The sequence below is a fragment of the Parasteatoda tepidariorum genome, chromosome 3 (genome assembly GCF_043381705.1).
Source record: "Parasteatoda tepidariorum isolate YZ-2023 chromosome 3, CAS_Ptep_4.0, whole genome shotgun sequence".
NCBI classification, from domain to species: domain Eukaryota; kingdom Metazoa; phylum Arthropoda; class Arachnida; order Araneae; family Theridiidae; genus Parasteatoda; species Parasteatoda tepidariorum.
In genome coordinates, this window is record NC_092206.1 from 28,897,933 (window position 1) to 28,922,863 (window position 24,931).

Here is a 24,931-nt window from a genome sequence, read left to right on the forward strand (position 1 = left end):
GCCCTAATAACTACAGACCCAGCGTCCCAAAAATAGATCAGGAAACATGTCAGATTTGTGAAATATAGTTTCTCAGAAGAAGAAAAATCATTCCCTTCTGACAAATAAAAAATTCTAATAAATAAAATCTCCAAGCATACCAAATTTCCTTAAAAAGATGTTTCCTCAACATGGCAATGCAGATAATAAAAATATAACAGTAAAGATAAAAATTAGTTTTTAATATCAAAAAACTAACTGAAGTAGGATAAAATAAGAAGACAAAGAGTGGCTTTTAAGAATAAAAGATTTTTATTTAAAAAAAAGTCAGAGTCAAAACACTTGATGCAATGAAATATGATGAAAGGTGCAAAATGCAGTTTTATTTTATGGATCTATCTTAAGGAGTCTTGGGGGCAGCCTGTGTTCCCTTCTTACCAATGAGAGATTTGTGGATGTGAGGGATGACACCACCACCAGCAATGGTGGCCTTGATGAGTGAGTCAAGTTCTTCATCACCACGAATGGCTAATTGAAGATGGCGAGGTGTAATTCTCTTTACTTTCAAATCTTTACTAGCATTGCCTGCTAACTCCAATACCTGCAATAAATAAATAAACATTAAGATTCCTTTTCTACACAACTGTTATAAACTTATCGAATGCAGAAACCATTACTAAAGCAATAACCCGCATACTCTTAATTTCAATGAGAATCGACACTAATGTGATTTATTATATAAATATCATTAGTATTCAAGAGTTTCTAATTCACTTAAATCTTGATAAATTTAGCAAAAGAAAAAAAGTCAAAAAATGCAGACCTCCACCAACTTAATTTTTTTAAAGCATAAAATAGCAAAAACAGGAAACAAAATTTTAACTGAACAGTTTATGTATTGATGCCTCCATTTTTAATATAAATGAGTCACTAATTATGCAAAAGATTTTAGATAATTTAAAGAAAAAAGAACTTATATCAAACCTTAAAACAAAAACGAACTAATGCAAATACAGTCAAACCACACTATAGTGAACCTTCAAGGGATCAAAATTTAGGTTCACTATATCCGTTACGCCGGCAATTTAGCTAATGGTTCCCAAACTCCTCCTTTTTATTACACATTATTCAATTAATTGACTGAAAAATATTATGTAGCAGCAAAAAATGTGTTATCTTTTATTACTTTTCATCCTGCGCACAAAAAAATAAATAAATAGTAATCTTCAGCTGATGAGGAATCCTTAACATCAAATATGGAAACACTTCCCGACTCTCAGATAATTTTTCCTGAATTTCTGTTATTCCGCTTTTTAAACCTGTCATTCGAGCACATAAAAGTAGTCTCAGAAAATGTTTAGAAAATTCATCGACATTTGTCCAGATTCTAGAAAATTGGGGCTTCTTCGATTGCTGAACCACTTCAGTAATGCTTCTTCAACATCCTTGTGATTTGCTTTTCTCAACTTTTTTCTGCCATTTTTTTCATGAGCAGAAATTGTTAATTGTTAATCCATATGTTACAAACTGTAGATTTGGATAGTTTATATTCTCTGCAAATACCAGCTTGATTACATCCATTTTCTTTTTTTCTGATTGTGCCCAATTTATCATCAATGGAGAATATTTTACATTTACTGCTCCCCATAGTTAAGTTTGAGACACTTGTTTGCCGGCTTTTTTTTAAAAACTGAACTGAGAGCAAAAAGGAGTTGAAATGAGGGCCTTATTAACACATATTAGTGTCCAACCCTTCGACCAATACTGAATAATTACTCATTCCCTCTGACAAAAAATGCATATTGATCCCACTGACAACTTACAGGTGCATCATCTGCCTGGGTAGGAATCATCTACTTGATCTGTTTAGGGATGGGAAAGTTAGATAAAAGAAAACAAGAATAAATGCTTACCGCTACCTCCCCCTCTATAGATGGTTTAAAAACTCAGTTTATGCATTTATTTTGAAGTAGAAATTTTAAAATTATCACAAAATGAAGAAAAAATCAGTCGAAGGCAGAAAAAAGTTCCTTATATCCAACTTCACTTTTTTGGTTCACTATATCCACAACAAATAACATTATACCGGTATAGCAAGGCCTCGGACCGAACACTTCGTTCACTATATCAGGGAGTTCACTATAGCGGGGTTTGACTGTATTTACTTAAAACTCAAATACTGCTTTTTTTTAAAACAAAAACATTCGATCAACTTCAGGGCTGCCATTGGATGAAAACAAGAATAATAGTAGCTTTAGTTGCATCATATATGAAAAAAAGTCTCCAAGATATATAAAATAGGTGCCTACATCATATCCTCCTCCAACATAATTTTAATTATTTGTGCTATAAAAGTACAAAATTCAAATATTATGCAGTTAGATACTCATATTCTATAAAAAAATGTACGTTTATTTGTGGATTTACCAACAATATATAGAATGCTGAAGGAACTGCTGTAGAAAACTTCCAAAATTTTTGAACATTAAAAAAAATCTATTTTTAGTTTTATTCTTTATGAGGCATAAGGCTTCAGATATCATAAGAAACAATAGTTGTAATTAAAAAAAAAGCTAGAGACTAAAGATTTTAGGCATTATAAAAAATGAAGTAGATATCACCTTTACTTTCATATATAAATTTTTTTAACCTTACTATAAAATAAAAATTTAGTGTAAAATAAACAAAATCTGCATTCTAAAAGTACTTAAATAATTTTCAACAATAATATGAAAGGAAAATTATTATATAGGTACAAATAAATTAAAATTAAGAATTTTATGATTGAAAATGAAGTGGGAAAAAACACACAATGTTGCATAAAATGTAAAATTTTATTTTCTTAACATTTACTTGGGGTTTTTAGTATAGATATCAATTAAATTTGTTTTCCTTTTATGAACAAGTTCATTAATTCTAACCGATTCAATTTCATGTTCTCTCTCTGTTACTCATAATTTTTCAGCAGCTTCATGAGTTAAACATGAATTGGCAAGCAGACACAGAAGCTGACGTACTAATAAGAATTCATGTTCTACCATGTTCTGCTCCTAACACCCCCATTCAAAATGAATGAATTGAAAAACAAGTACAGTTGCAATACTTGACCTTGAGTCATTATTTCACTTTGTTGGCTATCACTATGCATTTTAAAAGAAGAATAGCAGAAATGAGAGGATTTANAAAAAAAAAAAAAAAAAAAAAAAAAAAAAAAAAGGATGTAACAGGGGGGGAGGAAGAGTGCAGAAATAATAGAAAAAGAAAGGAAAATATGACGTCTGCGGTCCCTGCAAACTTCAGCATTCCAAATCGAACCGAACATCAAAACAAACCGATCCAAAATTGTAATTACTTGTGGACCCTTATTCTGTCACACTACGCATAAAAACAACGAGTTTTATTTTTATCTGCTACAGAACAGGTGAATTTGAAACTCGAATTTCCTTTCTCGGCTCTAATTTGCAGCTGCTTAGTTTAGACATTTGAAGAAAGGAAATAGAAATATTGCAACTTAATTCATATATCAAGTTTTTATTTTGTTTACTTTTCCTAACTGAAGCATTTCCAAATTTAAAGCTTATTAAAAAAATTACGATCAGAAATCGACAAAACGAATATCACCATTACCTTTTTTCCATTGTAAATAGTTCTAAAAAAATTAACTACCCATTTTGTGTAATTAAAGACAATTATTTTTTTTATTTTGCTACTTCGTCCAAATTAAAAGAGGAGGGAAAAAACGTAATCCTCAGAGATATTACATGAGCAGGAGGACTATTCATGCAGTGTGAATTCCATTAGTCTGATTGGTTAAACATGTCTGTCTTGCTTTTGACATTGCAGTGAGGAAGAATAAAGTTTAGATAAAACGGAAACGCGCGGGGGAAAAAAAAGAGGGGAAAGAGGGAAACTCAAGTTATTCTTAATTTTAGTCGCTAATTGGCTTAAAAAAGTCGCTAATTTTACGCAACTCATTGCAAATTAGTTGTTTTTACTCATATTTCTACTATAATAGACGCCCTAGTTGCTATTGCTTGAAAATAGTTGCTTTAGTAGCCTTTTTAGTCGCCAATGGCAGCCCTGAACTTTTTTACAACTGCACATTTTTCATATTTAATGAGTCAAGAGAACAGAAAAGAGCAAAAAAAAAAAATAGTCATAGGACCACAAATCAGGGGTCTGTCGATATTTTGTGAAAGGTCCGCTTTTCGTGAAATTGTGAAAAAATACCTCACATTCTCTCAATCAGGGTCCGCTCTTATGAATTTGTGCAAATAGGGTCCGTTATTGCAAAAAAAAACTTTCTCAAGGTGTTTTTAAATTGTAAAGACATACAAGATTATGCTCAACACTGTAAAATTATAATTAAAAAAATTCAATTTTAAAAAATAAACAACAATTTCTGTTTCTAAATTAGAGATGCAACATACAAATATTTGGTATTTAGCCTATACTGCTGAACGCAGAATATTCATTTCGGACGAATAATGGAAGAATCGTCTGCGAAGACAAAACTTAAGATCATTTACATCCATCTTTCATGTTTCCCCCCCTAGGATGGGTTTATTCGATTAGCAAAACAATAATGAAGACAAACAAATTTGTGAAGGGTCCCATTAAAAGAAAAATCATTTTGAGAAGGGCCCGCTTTTAAGTTAAAATATTTTGTGAAGGGTCCGTTTTTATGAAAATATATTTTGTGAAGGGCTCATTAACGGACCCAAATTTCTCCTAAACAGACCCCTGTGTAAATCAGGGATGAGAGCAGGCAGAAAGTAAAAAAGAGGAAATCCAAGAATATATATATAAACAAAAATTTGACAAAAAAAGTGCGATTTTTAAACTTGTAAGCCATGTGATTATAAATCCCTATATGAGGCTTTTAAATCACGTGAATATGAAACTCAACATCGAATTTAAAAAATGCGAAAATACAAATCATGATGCGTAATTTTTAGATCAAGATACATAATTTTAAAATCGCGCGATATTACAACCACAAAAACGAAACACGACATTGGATTTTAAGCTTGCGTAGCTACATAGGGTTTTAAAAGCTCGTAAATACAAATCGGGATATTGGATTTTTAAATCTCGCAAATAAGAATCGCAATGTACAATATTTAAATGGCCTGAATAAGAATCGTAACGTCCAACTGTTAAACCAGGTAAATAAGAAAATCGATGCTTGATAATAAATTCGCGATTTTAAAAATGCAAAAATACAAAACACGATATTGGATTTTTAAATCTCGTAAATATGAGTCATAATGTACGATATTTAAAAAGCGTAAATAAGAATTGCAATGCGCAACTTTTAAATCAGGTAAATACGAAAATCGATGATTGATATTAAAATCGCGTGAATAAAAATAGAGATATTTGCAGAGTCTGGACTTGAGATTTCTAAAAGGCTTGTTTGAATTGTTTTTTGTTTACACAATAAATAAAAATTTACAAGATTATTTGAATGAGCAAAGAAATATTTTCACCACAAATCTACCTCTATTTTTTTTTGCCTTCACTCCAGAATACAAGAAACATTGACGTCTAAATTACGAAAATACGAGCTATCCCGCCGACGGATAAAAAATACGGAAAATCTTATTATCTGTCAGTGAAATCGGAGAAAATAGCTAATATAAGTAAACATGAGGATGGGTTAGCAGCTAGGACGTAGTTTGAATTTTCTGTTTTTCTTTGAAAATCGTAAATAAATATAATTATTGGACTTCAACGACCGAATTTTTTTTTTTTTTTTTTTTAAAAAACGAAACTTTTAGAGAATCTGAGTTTTTGATAAAAAGGCTGAAATTCGAGAGACAAAGGCGAAAAAAATCTCATCCCTGTATAAAGGTCAACCAGTTTTATCCGAAGGAAATGATTTTTAGAGAAACTTCAGAGGGAGGAATGAGGACTTAAATAATTTCGCTCCGCGGAAAATTAAATTCCTCATAAAATATTTTAACTTGTGAAGAAAAAAATTTCAGCGGAAATTAGCGGGAAAAATGGAAAAAGCTGAGAAAAAGCGGAAATCCGCGGAAGAATCTCATCCCTGGTAAATACACGAGTTATAAATTTAAACTAAATCAATATATAAAACACAAATTTTACTTTAATAAAAAATTTATAGAAAGGTATGAACGCAGACCGACTGCGTCAATACTAAGTCCCATGCAATTGCATGGGACTTAGTATCGCTTTATACAATATAAGGGAGAGATCATAGTATTGGAATTGACAAATTTTAAGACTTCTTATAACATTAGCTTAAAAATTACTTAAATGTTTACAACATAGACATGTATAGTAGCGCGCAATAAAGAATTAGATACACGTATAAAGAAAGTGGAATTCTTGTATTTACGATCTAAGTTTTAGTTAATTTCCTATAGTGAAGGCGCAGTTTAAAAAAGGTCATAAAATATATAGCAAATACATTATATCCAATAAGGAAGCATTTCGGGCCTTGATAAGTGACTAATAATATTTCTTACTACAAAAAAAAAAATATATATATAACATTTCATTAAGAGTCAAAAGAAATTATCTTGCCACTTTTCACCAGGGTTCATACAGAGATCTGAAGAAGAAATCCAAGGAGTCCAAAATTTTAAGGACTTATCAAAAATTTAAAAACATTGTGTAAAAGATAACTAGACAGTTTTTTTTTTAATTAAAAAGCAGTTATTATAAGGAACTCTCAAAAATTTATAAAATTTTGCATAAAATTATAAAATTTTTGCATAAATTATAAAACATTTGCATTTTTTTTCTAGCCCTTTTGAAATATATTTTGACTTTGTCTAACTTCATCAAGAAAAATAAAGTTATCACTTTTACACATAAATACACTTTCCAGTTTCAAATATTTTAATAAATCTTATTAAGGAACAGATGTTAAAGATTAACATAAAAACTTACCAATCTTATATTTTTAATTTAAATACATAAGAAAATCTAAGGCATAGTATACAAAAAAAATTCACAGTAAATTATTTGCTGTTTTTTTTTTTTTTTTTTTTTTTTTTTNTTTTTTTTCTTTTTAAGTTTTTCTTAAACTATTAGATTTTTAGCAGCTAAGTCATCTGTGCAACACAATAATCTAAGGAGTTTCTAAGGACTAACTTGGAAACCTAAGTAGTTCCAAGTACTCCTTGGAGACTTATTTCCAAGGAGTATAAGGAACGAACCCTGCCTTTTCACTGGCACTTAGCTCATGTAAACAGGAAACAGATCTGTCAATTTCTCAAAATCTTTATCTATTAGAAACTATTAAAACTTAGAAACTATCAAAATCTACGAAGTTAGTGTCAAAATGCAAGAAAGTTTAGACAAAATGGAAATAAAGCATATCATAAAACTCTCTCTCTCTCTCATTGTTCATTTGTTCAAAAAATTGATTACAGTTAAAATACAAAAAGCAATTACTGGACAATTGAAAACCCTTTAACATATTAAAATTGAAAGAACACATGTACCTCAGCAGTTAAATATTCAAGAATGGCTGCACTGTATACTGCTGCTGTAGCCCCTACTCTTCCATGACTAGTCGTTCGATGCTTCAGATGACGATGAATACGACCAACAGGAAACTAAATAAGTAAAAAAGCACACATCAATACAAATAAAAGCCAGCAAATAAAATAGCAAAATGGAACGAAAAAGTGGTTTAAACCAGTTTTTTTTTAAAAAGCCTATTTGAAAAAGCATTATTGATTTAATTTTCTTTTATTCATAAAAATACTTGGTTAAATATATAAAAATAAAAAATGGTAAATTTTTCTAAAATCTTTTAAATCAATAACTAATATTAGTCTGCATCACTGCACATAAACATTTGCAAGTAGTTTTTAAATGTATTATATGTGCACCTGTAAAAAAATATATTAATTACTGTAAGAAAATTTCAAGTAATAGAAATTGTCTCAAATAAAACAGTCCAATTATTTCATGTTTGGATAGTTTTTAATGTCAACTTAAAGGCAAATTTGAAAATAAACTTCCCTCTTATTCCTGAGGGTGCAAATGATTAAACTACCTTTTACCATTCACTGAACAATCTCATCGCAAATTATAATAACATCAATTTATTCAAACTTTAGATTTTGATCCTATAATTTATATACCACAAAAAGATATTTCTATATAACTTTTATAACAGATTTTACCAATAAGATGTATTTATTCATTACAACACAGTGTTGGCAAGTTTTTGACACATGACGGTTTTCACCATGGTTTTTAAGGTCATGTCAAAAACCCATAGTTTTGGTATAACTGTATTTTTATTTGAGTTTAACTGCTTATAATTTAAAATTAATTCATTCTTGGACAATAAAATTAGACAAAAAGTTGTTAAAAGATATTTAAGAACAGATTCTTGCATTTTCCCAACATAATCATTTCAAAACATACTATTTGAAGTAAAATATTAAGATACTAATGTCTTGCCCATCCATTGAAAGAATCTTCTCGAATTTTGGACTCATTCATACTAAACGCAGAAATCGACTGGGCAATGAAAAATGCGCAAAATAGTCACTGGCTATCGTATGCTTCGGCACAGTGACTGAACATGTAATTTTGTTTGTAATTTAATTAAGTTTTGTTTAATGTGCTTTTCAACTGAATAAAAGCTTTTAACTTGGCAAAATAGCAGTAATTCTTGACTTAGAGTTTGTTAGTAGTTACAAGTTTTGAAAGTTTTGTTTAGCTTATTTCTAATATTTAAGAAATGCCAAATTTTAAATTCTTTTTAATTCTTGAATTTACTAATAGTACCAAGTTTTTTTGTTTGTTTATTTCTAACAATTAAGAAGTGCAAGTGCAAAATTTTGAATCTTTTGCAAATCAAGCTATAATGATAAAAGCAAGTATCACTATTTTCAATAAGTATATTACAATATTACTGTATGAATGTACATCCTTCTATAAGAATACATGTATGTAATTGCAAAATCAATAGCAATCAATTACAAGGCAATTATGTGAAAATAATATATTGTCCGCTATATGCCCTAAATTAAAGAAAACAGGAGGTTTTTGACGATTTTTATCGGTAAAAACGCACTTTATACCACTGTCATGACAAAAACACAACCCTGTTACGTCTTAATATTATCCTTTTTCGGTTCTCATATCACACTTTAGAATTTGATCATTACTCAAAATTAAGATTAAAAGCTAAAAGTACATAATAGATCCTGCTTACATCAATCAAAACCAGTTAAAGTTTACAGGTTCATTTTAGAACAAATTGACAAACTCATTGTTAAAAAAATAAAATTAAAATAAAAAAAAGCATGTTGATGGTACAATACCAAAAAATACAGGCACATTAAGAAGCAGAGATAAATTTGATAAAAAAGAAGAGATCCAGCAACAATTAAATTATCTTCACTACAGATAAACGACACTTAAATTTATTTTTTTAAATTCATCCATATATTTTACTCTATTAAATTTCATTAAAAATACACCATATAATGTACAAATAAAATTATATTACTTTTATTAGTGAATTCGATAAATTTTCCTGCCATTTTCAAAAACAAAAAAAAATTTTTTTCCTCATAAGATTCTAGGATTTTTTTTTCTATTTTGAAAGATGTTTACCTTACCATCATTTTGGATATATTTTGGATCATTAGTGGATTACTTCATTGTTTTTTCATCTTTTTCAGATTATTTCCATTTTTTTTTTAGTTGGGTTTAACAATAAAAAAAACTACCTTTAGTAGCGATTCAGAAAACCGGAAAAATCAGTTATCTGAAATAGCGATGGTCCCGATCGTTCCGGATAATCGGTTCTCTACTGTAATTCTAAAAGAATATAACAATTATTCTTTGGTAAATATACACTTCTACCTATTATTTTTTAATAAAACATGCTATTACATTAATTTAATTAACATGAAACAGTTTTGATGTTAACAAATGTGAGATATTTATTAAAATTTAAGAGCGTACACTGTTTTAATTAGAAAGTTTTTCGCTAGTTTACTGCTAATAATTTCAACGAGGTTCAAAAAGTAGCGTTATTCCTTAATGCAATGTTTAATTGTAACATGTGAATTTTGGCCATGCATTTGTGTACTAAGCTTGTTTCGTGATTCAAACAAATTTTACATTGCCTTGTCTGTAAACAGCTATTGGCTAAAGATTTCTAAGTAGTTTTTAAAATCTTTAAATTTTTACTAGATTTTATTAAGCTTCCATACTGAGAAATTTATTTTAGAATAAACTATTTAGTACAGTTGATAATAGAACATCTGATCACTTCACAATTGTCCTTGGTTTCTTCACAATTGTTATGTAATCACAGCATGCAGAAATTTCCAAATATATAACTTTTTGACACAGTCAACACACGCTTATTTGTATTACAAGCTCTCCAGTCAAACATTGTTTCAGAAATTACCTTATTGATTTCTACAGTTTATAAAACTTAGTTCGAGTCAATTTCATTAGATGAATTCAATATAAATATATGAGTTTACAACTTCAAACAGCCCATTATATATCTTATTACTAGTCAATTTCATTAGATGAATTCAATATAAATATATGAGTTTACAACTTCAAAGAGCCCATTATATATCTTACTACTTTCATTCGTGATAATTTCAACCTTTTCCACATGGCCTTCTTTAAAGATTTTTCAAAAATTACTGCTATAACTATGGAGTTTCTAAAATCCCAAAATACATCTACTTTAAATCCATGTAGGTTATTTGACAATCAACCTGTGCGGAGTCTCTCTTAAATGCAGTCTAATCTAGTTTCTCCAAACAAGACAGTGTTCTGCATTTTATCATTTTAGGAAGCAAGGAAAGTGTTAAAAACTGCAGAGAATTGCTCGGGGTGACTAAGAGTTATACCCTCCAAATTACTGCATAGAAATGGCCAAGACTAAAATTCTGTGGCAAACCAAAAACCATCTGATTATTGAAAAAAATTTATATATTTCAATCCGAAATATATCAGCACACAATGTAAGTTACTGATTACTAAGAAAACTATTAAAAAAACTCTTTTAAGTTTCAAGCAGTATATTTTATGATTAAGCCAAAATAACTTAATACATAAAACTCACAACCTTTTATCCTAAATTAAAACTATTATTACAAAATTAAAATTCATTAAAACTAGCAAAATAATAGGCCAGCTTTTTTTCAATAGAAAAATAAAATATTCAATAATTAATACATAATTTATTACTTTAAATATCGATTAAAATGCTTGAACATGAAAAAACAACAAGTAATTACTGTGGTTAATTCATGATTTATGTTTAATAATTCATGTATTAAACAAAAGTAAACACATTAAATATTTAGATTGTTTATATTTATAGTAAGAAATGGCTTTGGCGCCAACTTAAGAATAATAACCACATGGCAATCTTGAGCTATAAAACAATTACCAGAACGAAAAACACATTTTAATAACAAAATATAAGAAGCTTGAGATATTTGTTATGAGTACACAAGAGGAAATAAAAAATTAATTACTGGCGAACTATATTATTACTTACTTGTAAGCCCGCTCTGGCTGAACGTGATACAGCTTTGGCTTTAGATTTTCCAGAATCTTTTCCTGCCTTTCCACCAGCCTAAATTTAAGAATTAAATCATTAAAAGTTCACAATACGTTAAAAATTATGAATTAGATTAGAAATTAACTTACCATGATGATTTATTCGAAATGTAAAAATTTCTATAATTAGAAAACTAGCGAACAAATACTGATTTCCGCTTATACAACAGCGTAAATGCAGCGGCGGGAAAAAAGAAGGTTAAATACTTATTGCTGATTGGTCCCTTTCAACCAATGCTCTAGTTTGGATATTGCCAGTTGATTTTAGAAAATATAAAAAATATTTGTGTGTCATATGCGCTGCTTACATGCCATGCATCATTTGCATCATTAAAGTTTTGACCACTAAATTGGCAGCATGCTTATGACATGTGATATCTTGTTTTTGTTTGTTTACGTTTTGCTAAAAAATTTTAGAAATATCTACCTAACCCAATAAAATATTGAAATCTAGATATGATCCACAGATATATTTAGCAGAAAACTTTCTTCAAATTCAATATTAGTAACTGTGCAAATGTTTGCGTAGTTATGAAATCCATACTGTTGTTCTATTTGTCAATAACAATCTGCTTAAAATTTACCGGAGGTTAGTTAATGCAAATAAATGCACTGAATGTGTTAAATAATTCTGAACTTGTTTAAATCTGATTATTTAATACTTATTATATTTTATAGGAGCTTCTACTGCAGTCTTACTAGTTACTAATAACGGTCCCTCATACCTTGGTGCCAATGTTACATTCTCAGCAGTGTTGCTAGACTATTCATCTGATAAAACTTTAACGTTTGTGTTTGATGATGGAATAATTGATCCTGAAGAACATCAAACTAAAGATCACAATGTTACTATCAGTAGAGCTTTTCCAGAATCCATTTACGATGAAGGGACATATGATATGAATGTAACAGTTTTATATACATTTCTTTGGGAAAGAACTTTAGTATCCAATCTTACAAACTTTCAACTGCAAAGTAAGGTTATAAAATTATATATCTGAGATCTAACCGACATGTGCAACTTTTTTTTATGATGCAAGAAATCCTTTATCAGTTCTAATATTATAAATAATACTTCAGTGATGCATATAAAAGTAACTGTGCTTTTTAAAAGAAGTTATAATTTACAGTCAGTTATAGCAATTTTATTGCTGGGTAACTAATTAAAATTCTGCCCCTTCAAACTGTAATTTGAAATGGAATATTATATCATAACAATACAATGCCTTATGAGACAATGCAATGCAAAAAGAAATAACTGATTATTAATTGATGAACTATTCTTAAAACTAAGACTTGCAAGTCTAGGAAAGACAGATTATATTGATGCCCTTTACTCTATACCTAGAGGGAAATTTCTATAGGTTTTCTACAATATCAGGTTTTTCATCGTGAATTTTTAGTTTAAATATAAAATTTTATTGAAATTTTATGCCTTTTTTATCATTGTTTCACAGTGGCAGTCATGCATCAATGTATGTGGCCATTACTCTTGAGTAAGTTCACAGCGTAAGCATAATAGCCTTTCAGTAGGCATTCAGGACTTCTTGGGGAGCATTGGGACTATTATTTTGATAATGTGAAAAAACTAGAAGAAAATTTTCGAACATGGAGTTTAATTTAAAATTAATAATTCTATTTTGCATCAAGCCAATTTTATACTTACCAATTTATAATGGAAGTAACACTTTGCTCTCTGTACTTCACAAAAGAATTTTTAAACCAGTGAGGTTGAGGTGATTTTCTTTAGCTTTTCAAAATCCAGATTATTCTTTTTGAATTTTTAACAGATTAGTTTGATATTTTTTTATTATCTATGGTTATAATGTTACAATAATTTGACATATTTTAAAATAATTTATTTTCAAAGTTATTTTATGCACTGTTTAAGAGTTTGCTACGAATAATTATATTTTGCAGGAGATCTACTTTTATAAAAAAAAATTGCTGAAGAGAGTTCAGATTTAAAATCATTGATCAATGGAAATTTGTAACAAATTAAGAGTGTGATGTGTACCACATCAAGGAAAGTAAAAAATAAAATTTAAATTGGTTAATAAAGGTTTGTTAAAAAAATTGTTTTTTTTTAAAGGGACGTTGAAAAATATTTTACTTGCAATTGTAGGCACCAAACCAAAAAAGATTGGGTACCTAATAGCAATGCCGGATTAAGCGTATGCGGGACCCTAGGCCTTTCAAATTATTTTTTTCATATATTTTTTATTTATTCAAATATAAAAGTCTTTATATATCTTTTCATTTAAGAAAGTATATTTGAAATAAAAATAAATAATAATAAATTAAATTTCACTTCATTTTGTTAAATTAGAACTAAGAAATTATCATAACATTTTGAAAAAATTTTAAATTTATTAACACTTTACAAAATCAACGCTACTATAAAAATGGTATTCATCTGCTCTTGCGATTAATAAACTCATTGATAATGTTATCAAAATTAATTTCACTGAGAACATCTGATTCAATAAACATCAAACTTTGTGTGTCTAATCGTTTTTGAAACATGACGCTTCTTTGCTCACTCTTAAGTCATTTCATTTTTGAAAACTCGCATTTGCATTTGTTTTGCACTAGTCGTTGCATTTGTTTTTGTTATAAGAGTTAATCAATTGCTTGCAGAATATTCTTTAATTAAGATTTTGTGTTTGCAGAAAGTTTTTAATTTTTAAGTCTGCCGATACATATAGAATATGAGTAACCCATTCTAGTAGTACTAAATGCAAACAATATTACGAACCAGGGTTGGAGTTTTACCAGAAAAAATCAATCTTTGCAAAGAGTGGAAAAACCAGGTATAAGTGGAAAAAATGGTGTCTCAAATTTACATGACATATATTCTCGCGTTCTCGCGCTGTAGTGAAAACACTGGAACCAGTGAGTAAATAAATTATAAATGCTAGAGTTTGAGTTTGTTTTATTTTTAAGAAACCTTTAATCATGAGGTTTGAAGCAAATTTTGAATTCTTTCAAGAATGGATAAAAACTAAAACAATATGAAAACTGCAACTTTATTGTAATAAACTGAAACTAACCTTTTTAAAATAGTACGCAAAAGTGTTTATATATTTTAAGTAAGATTATATATGTATATTTTTTTTTCACTATAGAGGATCTAATTGGAGAGATTGTAGTTCAGCATGGAGATGACTATACAGCTCTTGATCTAGATGAAGTTGCAGTTGGCAGCAATGTTAGCTTTGCAGTCAATATCTATAATCCTGGGAACTATTTGAATGATGCTGTTTTCAGTTATGGTTGGAGTGTAGATTGGGAACGTCATCAAACCTCTGATAATTTACTGATATATAAATTCAAAGATCGTGGGTTGAAAGACATAAAATCTATTGTTACTGCAGCTTTACCAAACAATGTCTTCTTGAGTGGTTCGTTTGATAAAATTGTAAATGCAAAAGGTAAGTTCTGTTCAACAGTTTTTGAAGTTATTTATACTTTTCTTATTAATCACATATTACGAGTTATAAAATAGTCTATTATTTGAATACTGTTATACATACAGAAAGTGTTCTGTTTTGAAAATAATATTAATAATTATTCTTAGCAATGAATTCGTAACAGCAATTGGTTTTTATGAGCTGCAGTGTCTTAATGATTAAGGCTTCACTCCCCTGTGGCAGCCTGAAGCCCACTCAACTTCAGATCCATGGGTACTGTGTACCAGCTAGTTGGAAAAGTTAAGACGGTCTATGCACATTGCTGACCGGTTGCCAGAACCTTGCCATTGGTATTGCAATGGTGGAGCTTTAACCCTCTTGAACCTCCTGGCCCACAACAGGCTATAGCAGGAATGCTTTGATTTTTAAGGGTTTAATAGTGACGTATCCTGGGACTGGCAAACTTTTCCCTTCTCAACAGGGATGCCTTTATCCTCACTTACTTTCTGTTAGGAAAAAAAATAATTTGATATTTGAGAAAAAAATTTGAAATTTTTTTCTAATTTAATAATATCTTTTTAGACATATTGTTTCTTAATATTTTAAAATAGTCTAAATTATTGAATTTCTTACGTTTCAATTAAAATTATAATCCATAATTTATTCATTTGTATATAATGTATTTAGAAAGTTGAATAATTCCAAATCAAACTTATTAATTATTTATATGCCACACAGCGCCCTCAAGAAGTTGTGACCATCGCCCTCCCGTCTATACCTGTTTGTTTTTGATTGCTTTCACTCTTAACTACAACAGTAGCAGAAAATTGTTTTATAAAAGTGTATTTTTTCTTAACACTGTCATGTCAATTTTATTCTGCTGTCTTTTTTTCGACCTATTTTCTTAAACTTGTTTTAGTAAACTGAATCCATCAAAGAAACATTAAGTGATTTCATAGATATTCCCTGTCAGTATATCATTGATTAAAATCCAATGCCTGGAATAAAAAAATTTGGTCACAATATTTATCACTTTATTAGTTTTACCATTTAATGTTTTATATGTATATATTTATTGTATATTTATTACACTCAGAATACATTTGTGTAAAAATGTCTGTTAATATTGAACATTTTGTGAAATATTCTTTATATTATATCGCAAATTAATATGATTCTTTGTGTATGGTAATAAACTACACTGAAGAGCCAAAAAAACTGGTATACCTGCCTAATATCGTGTAGGAACCCCGCGAGCACGCAGAAGTGCCGCAACACGACGTGGCATGGATTCGATCAATGTGTGAAGTAGTACTGGATATAATTGACCCCATGAATCCTGCAGGGCTGTCCATAAACCAGTGGGAGTAAGGATATCTTCTGAACATCACGTTGCAAGGCATCCCAAATGTGTTCAATAATGTTTATGTCTGAGGATTTTGGTGGCCAGAGGCACTCTTCTGAAGTTAGACACTTCCGCTGGCCATAAAATCCCCAGATATGAACATTATTGGGCATATTTGGGATGCCTTGCAACGTGATGTTCAGAAGATATCCTTACTCCCACTGGTTTATGGACAGCCCTGCAGGATTCATGGGGTCAATTATATCCAGTACTACTTCACACATTGATCGAATCCATGCCACGTTGTGTTGCGGCACTTCTGCGTCCTCGCGGGGTCCCTACACAATATTAGGCAGGTATACCGGTTTTTTTGGCTCTTCAGTGTAAATATCTTGATTCAGAAAGATAACAAATTCTTTGAATCAATACTTTTTTTTCTGCAATAAATTGATTTTATTGAGTCAGTCATTAATTACAATGTCTAAATTTGATACTTAAGAAATAAAAAAAATTTTATGAAAAAAGGAATTTACTGCTCCAGACTCACTCAAATTTAATTTGGGAGAAAAAAAAATGTGATTAAAATATAATAATTTTAGTTTCGATGACATGTTATTTTATCAGACTTTAGCTGTATCTTTGTTAGCAAATCACTAAATTTAGTTTTATATTATTATAAATATTAACTTTTTGGCCAAACATATTAACCTTTTGCTTAAGGCTGTTACAGCATGTGGATCCAGAGCCGGATTACATCTTTCGTAGGCCCTAGGCATAGCCGTTTTTGGGCCCTCCCCTCCTTCCCCCACTCCTCCCCTTTTTTGAAAATATATGCTAAAATTTTCCTGCATATTTTTTTTAACATTTTTATTAATATGGATTTTAATTTACAAATTTGTTTATCGAACTTTATCTGCAATACCGACATACTGCCAATATTGCAGTTAATATCGATAATACCATTATGATTATACCAACATAAATCTGCACAAGAAATGTTGAAGGCTCAAATTAAAGATAAACTTGTGAACACTTTTCCTAACGTTCACATTGCATTAAGAATATATTTGTCGATTCTTGGATCAAATGCAGAAGGAGAAAGATCTTTCTACAGATTAAAATTGATAAAAAATTATTTGCGTAGTTTGGAATTCGAAGCATAATACAAGATTTCGTTGAATCCAAAAAAGTAATATATTAGATCATAAGATTCTGCAAAATAATTTATTACCGAAAAATATTATATTTTTATTTGTATCTTCATAATTTTGTGCAAAATACACTTGTTGTTTTTAAAGCTAAATTAATTTTGTCAAAAAAAATTTTTCTCCCAAGTTTTTCGTAGGCCCCTGAATTTCGTAGGTCCTAGGCACGTGTCTAGTGTGCCTATAAGTTAATCCGGCCCTGTGTGGACCACAAGTGATAGTTCCATATGGTATACCCTAACCAAAGGTTTAATTATTTCACGTCATAGGCATCAATAACTTATTTAATAAATTATATTAAATACACATAATATGCTCTTATCTTAGGAAAAATAGAGAGGCATATTGTTTTTATTATATATTTATTGTTATTGTTTTTAATTCATTTAAGAACTTCCAACATTCAAATTTTGCAATGCTTGTGATCTTTAGTGGAATATTGAAAGAGTTCATCTTTTTAATTTGTAAAAATTTAAGCATTGTACTACTTTCTGAATGTATTATAAAAACCTATTCAAGCAAAATATTATTATAAATAAACAAAATATAAATTTACTTTTTTAATACCATTTTCATTTGATTTTTTTTTTTTTTTTTCGTTTTTAAAGAAATTTAGCAATTTTATGCAAATTATTTTTAAAAAATATTTCAAATTTATTATTTTGTGTATTCGAAATGCTCATACTAAAACTACATTTTTTATTGTTAAATTTATTTCATTAGTTACTAAAAACCCTAATATTAGTTTTATTTATTTTACTAGTACCAGTGGATAACCTGAATGTGACTGGCAATTTTTTCATGCATCATGGTGAAACACTGAATCTCAACATAAATTGCAGTGGAACGTAAGAAGATAATCCAATTTTATTTATTATTTATTTATTTATTTGATGAAAAAGGGCCAATCTAGGCTTTGATGGAAAAAAATGGGTTTTTTGCTCTCATTTTCTTTCCTGTTGTCCTCAAAGTGCATTTAGTGTATCTAAATGTGTACATGTCATCAACTTATAAAATTCTCTTTTTTTCTTCTCTACTTAGTGTTTCTATTTTTGATACTAAAATATCTTTTCAGCTCTAATTTAATTTAACTATGAAGATCATATTTCATTGAAAAAAAGTAGTTATTGCTATTTGAAAATTTTAAAATCCTTTCACTATAGCCATAACTATGTGGGCTAGATAATTTTTTATAACCTTATTTTATAGCTAAAACCGTAAGATGCCATAATACAAAATTTGCTTGTTTTATTAAGTGGTATGCTTGATGACTGGGCATCTTGGCAAAATTATTTTTATATCATCTTCTATATTCCAGTTTGTCTTTTAAATCACTTATGTATTGCTATAATTTATTATTGCTATATTTGTTATTGTACTATTTATTTATCATACATTATACGAGAGGCAAGTGAAATGAAATCAGAGCTGCCACTTCAAAACTATAATGAAATTTGTTTTGTTCAAAAGTAATTGCCAAAAATGTTAATACATGCATCTCACAATAAGACGAGATCAATTCCAGTTTTGGTGGATTGCTGATAGATCCACAATCTCCCCCACTCTTTAGCTTCATTGTCCAAATGAAACCAGTGTTCAGGAATGTCTTTTGCCAAAATAAGAAAGCAATTAGAGGCAGTGTTGGCGTGATTTAAATCGCTTGATTTTATTTAAAAAAATAATTAATTTAAATCAACTGTTATTTTTTTTTTAAAAAATAAAATCATTGACTGATCACCAATTGATTTTTCTGACTTTTGATCGCTGATAGATTGTTTGGAAAGTTGGCATCTCTACACCTGTATCATACTCTACATCTCCAGAACAATAAAGAAACAACAATATAGATGTTTACATAATCTCTATGTTTTTCTTCTACCCTACAGATAGTAATATGGCTTTAGGTATCCCTAATGTAGCAACAGTGTTGCCAAATTTAGGGAAGAATGTATTTAATGTTAGATCTTTGGTTTTCATTTGACTGCCTGTTATGTATTTAAATCTGTATTTGATAATTATTTGCATACTATACTGTTTTTTTAATAAAGATATTTTTTCAGGCCACCATTTATCTACTGTTACAAATTAATGAATGGAAATGATACATCTGATAATTTTACCTGCTCTCATGTCTCCACATTTACTACATGCCACATGGAAATAATTAAATATCTTCAAAAAGATGGAAAATACAACCTGGGTATTTATGTCAGCAACAATGTGAGAGAAATTAAGAAAGTTTATGAAGTAATGGTTTATAGTGGTAAGTGTAGCTATCTTTTATTTTTTATGAATAAAATGTACTTTAAAATGACTAAAGTAAGCAAATAATTGAATTTTTTACTTTTTTAATCTTAAAAAATAATACCTGAATTTCTTTGTTTCAAATTTATATGTTTTTATGAATTTTAATTTTTCTAAACCATGAGAAAAATAAAAACTCCTAGTTAAACTTATAACTTTCAGAGATTTTTTGTGAGCATATTTGTATCCATATTAATTTGTGTTTTTATATTTATCTCTATTGTAAAAGTAATGAATGGAGATAATCCATTTTAACGATGCAGCTGGCAACTTTACCTATACTTTTTTGTAAAATGAGGCATATTGGAGTATACTAAACTATGTTTTCTTGCATACTGTTTTCAAAATTAATCTCTGTTCTATTGTTTAAATCGCACTCTTTTTCTGCTTTTCTGATAAATCTGGTTTACCTATTTTTGCCCTTAACGCCTTTGACTTTAAGATAAATGTTTAACTGTAGTTTTTTTTTTTTTTACCTAACGAGGTTGGGACAATAAAGTATAATTTTACAGCATAATATTAAGTGTGGTCATAAGATATCCAATCACAAGCCATTAAACAAATGATTGTAGAATGGAAAACATGCTTAAAATATTGTTGCTTTCTGATGAAAATGATTCACTGGATAGTTGATGCTAGTTGTCAAAACAATAATAGAAGGTTGATAATGAACATCTGAAAGGAACCTGTAATGAAGATAATTATCAAGGCATAATAAACTTCTTGACAGTGGAGCATGTAAGCAGGGGTGAAGGTGGGCGCAAGAAGCTTGGGGGGGTGGATTTTTACACTAAATAAAACAAATAGTTTTGGGGGGGATTTAGAATTTGCCCAAGAGCTTGGAGGGGATGGGGGCCACTGCATGTAAGAGATTGTGAAATTTATCAGCAAAAGAAAAGAATAAATGCCGAGCCCTTTGTGTATTTGTCAAGAGCTTGGTGGTTTAGCAAGCAGTTGGCCAAAGGCAGCATTTGTGGGTAAAATATGGAGGGTAAGTAATATAGTAGTTCCTTATGTAACTGTTGTAGTACCGCAGTTGTATGGCTTAACTATGGTATGGTTATGGGTCTTGTAATCATCACAGAGACATTGAAATTCTCTTATGCCAAAGCAACAAGCTTTAGAAGCTTATATGGGAAATTCTAAGCTACTAATCCTATAGTCCAGATCTGTCCCACCAGTGTGACTTCCACATCTTTACCAAACTCAGTAATGCTCTGTGGAAAATATGGTTCCAAAGGGATGATGAAATCAAGCAGTACGTCTGTAACTTTTTCACAAAGCGGCCAAAGGATTTTTATGAACCCACACAATTATAGAATAAAGGCCAAAAAAATTGTGGATAGCACGTTTGAGTTAAATGAAATAAATTGTGAAACATCTTTTGTTTTATTATTTATTAACTGTATCTAATTGCTTTTAAAAGAAAAAGAATTATAAAATGAAAACCTTGCTCTATTAAATAAAAAAAAGCACATTTTTTCTAAATTTTTCCTCCAAAAATTTAAACAAATTAATATTAATGTTTTTGACATCAATTTAAATAGCAAATATGATTCAATTTATTGAAATATTCATATCTTTATTTTTATTTCCAGTTTCTGTCACTCCAACACTATCAACAGTTATTATGCCCATTGTATGCAGCTTACTGGCCCTTATCATAATTTGTGGTGGAATCGCTTATTTCATTCAACACAAAAATCAGATGGAAGTAGAAACGGCTAATTTTGATTTCCAGGATGAATCTGATTTATATCCTGAGCAGACATTCTTTGAAAAACTTTTTGATTCCTTATCTTGTAGAAATTGCAAAAGCCCTCAGTTGTCTTGTAGTAGTGCAAGTGAAAATGATCCACTGATATAATAGAATTATCGAAAACTAGATTCTCTATTACCCAAGTTGTATTGTTATCTAACTGTTAAGTACCACCTATAATTGAGTATGACTAGCTGTGGTGATTTTTCTTTCTGAATAACGTTGAATGTTGTGTAATCAACACTGTGATATTTGTAAGAATTTAGTTTTTCATGACCTAGAAATAGAGATTATATTTTATAATGTGAATATATTCCTATCATAACATTTATTTAATTATCTCTAATCCTTGGTGACATTAGATAAATGAGGTTTAATTAAATTTAGGCATAAGAGTAATTATATTACAACCTTTTTTTTTTTTTTATCCTCAAAGAATCTCCTTTAAAGTTGGAAAAAGAAACTTCTCTGGCTCTTTTGAAAGAAGCTTGTGTGAGTTTTGTTTACACTTAGTTATATTATAAGAGATCTATGTTAAAACATTCATATTATTCTTATTATACATATATTCAAAGTCATCCAAATCTTCTATTAATTTGCTAAAGAAAATAGATTTTCTGGTATTTTAAACAATATAGTTTTAAAGTTGAAGTATATAGATAACTAAAATTGTATATAAAAATATTTCTGAAATATGCTAATTTTTCTTGCATTTTAGGTAATGTATTTTAAAGTTAAGGCATATAAATAATTAAAATTCTATACATTTGAATATTTAATGCAATACAATAATTGAATTCTAAAATATGCTGATTTTTCTCGATATTTTAAACATCATATTTAAATATTTAACCCTATACATATACGTAATGAGAATACTTATACATTGCTGAAATATATCAACTATTATATTTTAAACAATACTTTAAAATATAACATCATGTTAAAAGCAAAATTCTTAACATCATGTTAAAATATCTTATAATTGGGAGTATACTTATTTTTTAAGCCGGCTGTTTATCTTCTATTTTAAGGTAAAATATGTCAAGTAAGTAAAATTCCACACATTGTAATTAAATACTTAATATTCAATGCTATATTGGAAAGAATACATATACATGGAATTTTCAAAACAGTTTTCAGTATTTATTTAGCCTTATATTTTCATAATGAAAAGCACAATCTGATCTATTTTTCTCTAAACTTTTTATTTATACTTACTTCATATAGTTGTTATTTCTTTCATCATAACTTTTATTTTTCATTAATGTTACCTATTGTATTTTGTATGTGATTTGGGTCTAATTTATAAGAATATAATTCCAAGCCAAATTAGGATTTTCAAAAACCAATTATCTTTTTTTTTTTCAAGTTGTGTTTATTTACAAAAATCATCTATTTAAGATAAAGAAACAATTTTAATATCTTTTACTGTGCTCATTGGATAAGTCAAATGAACACTATAAAATTATATGTTTGGTTTGTCGGAAAATACGATAGGTTATTTAAAATTCTGAAGTGATTTGTGGGGATCTCTAGAACAGGGAGACACCAGGCACATGCCTTATCTTGTGTAAATCAGGCTCTGAATGTGACGTTCTTTAGGAGGGAAAAAAATTAGTTTCTTTTTTTCCAAATAATTGTAAAAATATAAACTTAATATGTTATATAATAACATATAAAAAAATGTGTATCTATTGAATGTATTATTTAAAAAAAATTTTACTTTTTGTGTTTGTTTAAAGAAAGGTGAAATTTATTATAAATTGTATGATATTTAAACTTTGCTTTTTTTATTTCTCAACTGTTTAGTTGCATTTTTGTCCAATTTTTAAATATTCTATGTTCGTTCATTTAGTTTCTGAAACTTATGTTGTTAAAAAAAATCTTTGAGCATTGATTTATGTAATTTACATTATCCTCCGAAATTGGATGTTATAAAGATATTAAGGAAAAAATTTTCAATACAAGCATAGAAGATACAATGGATTTAAATTGTAAATGTAGGAAATTTTAAGATACAGAAGTTTTTGAGGTAGACAAGTTTGGCTGTATTCATAATTTTAGTTCAGGTTTAGCTGTGCACACAATTTTAGTTATGCATTTATTTGAGGCTTTCTGAATAGTATTTTTTTAACCACCACCTGAGTAAAGTTTTTATTTTAAATGTATGCTTAAATTTAGCAACTTCTTTTTTCATAAAGTTAATGTTAAAATTTCTTCAATATTTGTTATGCCTCGTTATATAACGATCTGATGTATTTTTCGTTCTTGAAATTTTTTTACTTTTAAGAAGTGCTCCAAATTTTATATCAATTATTGTCTTAATTCGTTTGTATATTGTTGATCAATATATTTAAAATTATTTACTTGCATAAAACCATGATTTAAACCTTGACCTTAAAAAAAATTATGCTTAGAAAGGCAAAATTATGTTTACTAATTTTGATCCAGGATTTGTATAGTAAATTAGTATTAAACAATGTAACAAATTATGTATTTGTACTTAAATTCTTCCAGTTTTATTTTGTGCTTAGATTTTTAATTTTATAAATATAATCTAACCCATGTGTTAACAATTCAATTCATGTTGTTAAAATTTTATTTTAGATTTTGCTAATATGTGAATTGTTTTTGCCTCTTTGTAATAAAAGTCATTTATTTCTTATTTGCATTTTCTTAAGTATTAAAGTTTTAATGAAGTGTTAAAATTAAAATACCTTAATTAATGTATTAGATATTAGCAAATTAGCACTGTCAACCTAATTTGTTATTAAAATTTCATATTTGATTTTATTTATATTTGTGTTTTGGTATGACAACTCGAAAAGGAAGTGCCTTTTTTTCGTGTATTTATTTTATTTTTAATACTTCTTACTTTTTAAAATATTTTCATATTCATATTTTTATAATTTCATAATTTTAATGATGAAAAGAAAAGTAGTCATAGATTAAAAGGTAAAATTAATTTGGTAAAGTTATACTACTTCGCTCAAAAAAATCAGATTTTTTTTATTTAAATCGGATTTTTTTGATTTAAATAAAAAAAAATTTTTTTAAATAAGATTTTTTTTTTATTCAAATACATTGTAAGAACTTTATGATTAAATGAAATTTCTTGATTAAATGATAATTTATGATTAAAAAAACTTTATAAATGTTTAATCAAAACTAAATTAATATTAAAACTATATTATAACAATATTTTAGAAGCTCTAACTTACTAAAAAAAAATTTTATTATAAAATGTAGCCTTGAATGCATAGCAACCATTTTGAAGCAAATGCATAATTGAAATTTCAAGACTAGGTGAAATAGAGAATTT

General features: G+C 28.5%; 2 protein-coding genes across 2 annotated transcripts; one reads left to right on the forward strand and one right to left on the reverse strand.

Moving 5' to 3' along the window:
• Positions 1-268: 268 nt before the first annotated feature.
• Positions 269-11,821, reverse strand: LOC107445463 (Histone H2A variant). Its single transcript, XM_016059853.3, has 4 exons — positions 11,671-11,821; positions 11,519-11,596; positions 7,461-7,574; positions 269-580 (listed from the first exon to the last, which is right to left on the reverse strand). The coding sequence occupies exons 1-4, from the start codon at positions 11,671-11,673 to the stop codon at positions 380-382; spliced, it is 396 nt and encodes a 131-aa protein (XP_015915339.1). The 5' UTR covers positions 11,674-11,821; the 3' UTR covers positions 269-379.
• A 106-nt stretch (positions 11,822-11,927) lies between these two features.
• On the forward strand, positions 11,928-24,274 carry LOC107445462 (transmembrane protein 130). Its single transcript, XM_016059852.3, has 6 exons — positions 11,928-12,169; positions 12,259-12,555; positions 14,709-15,014; positions 18,307-18,391; positions 19,604-19,806; positions 21,446-24,274. Exons 1-6 carry the CDS (start codon positions 12,112-12,114, stop codon positions 21,712-21,714), a joined length of 1,218 nt encoding a protein of 405 aa, XP_015915338.1. The 5' UTR covers positions 11,928-12,111; the 3' UTR covers positions 21,715-24,274.
• The last annotated feature ends 657 nt before the right edge of the window (positions 24,275-24,931 follow it).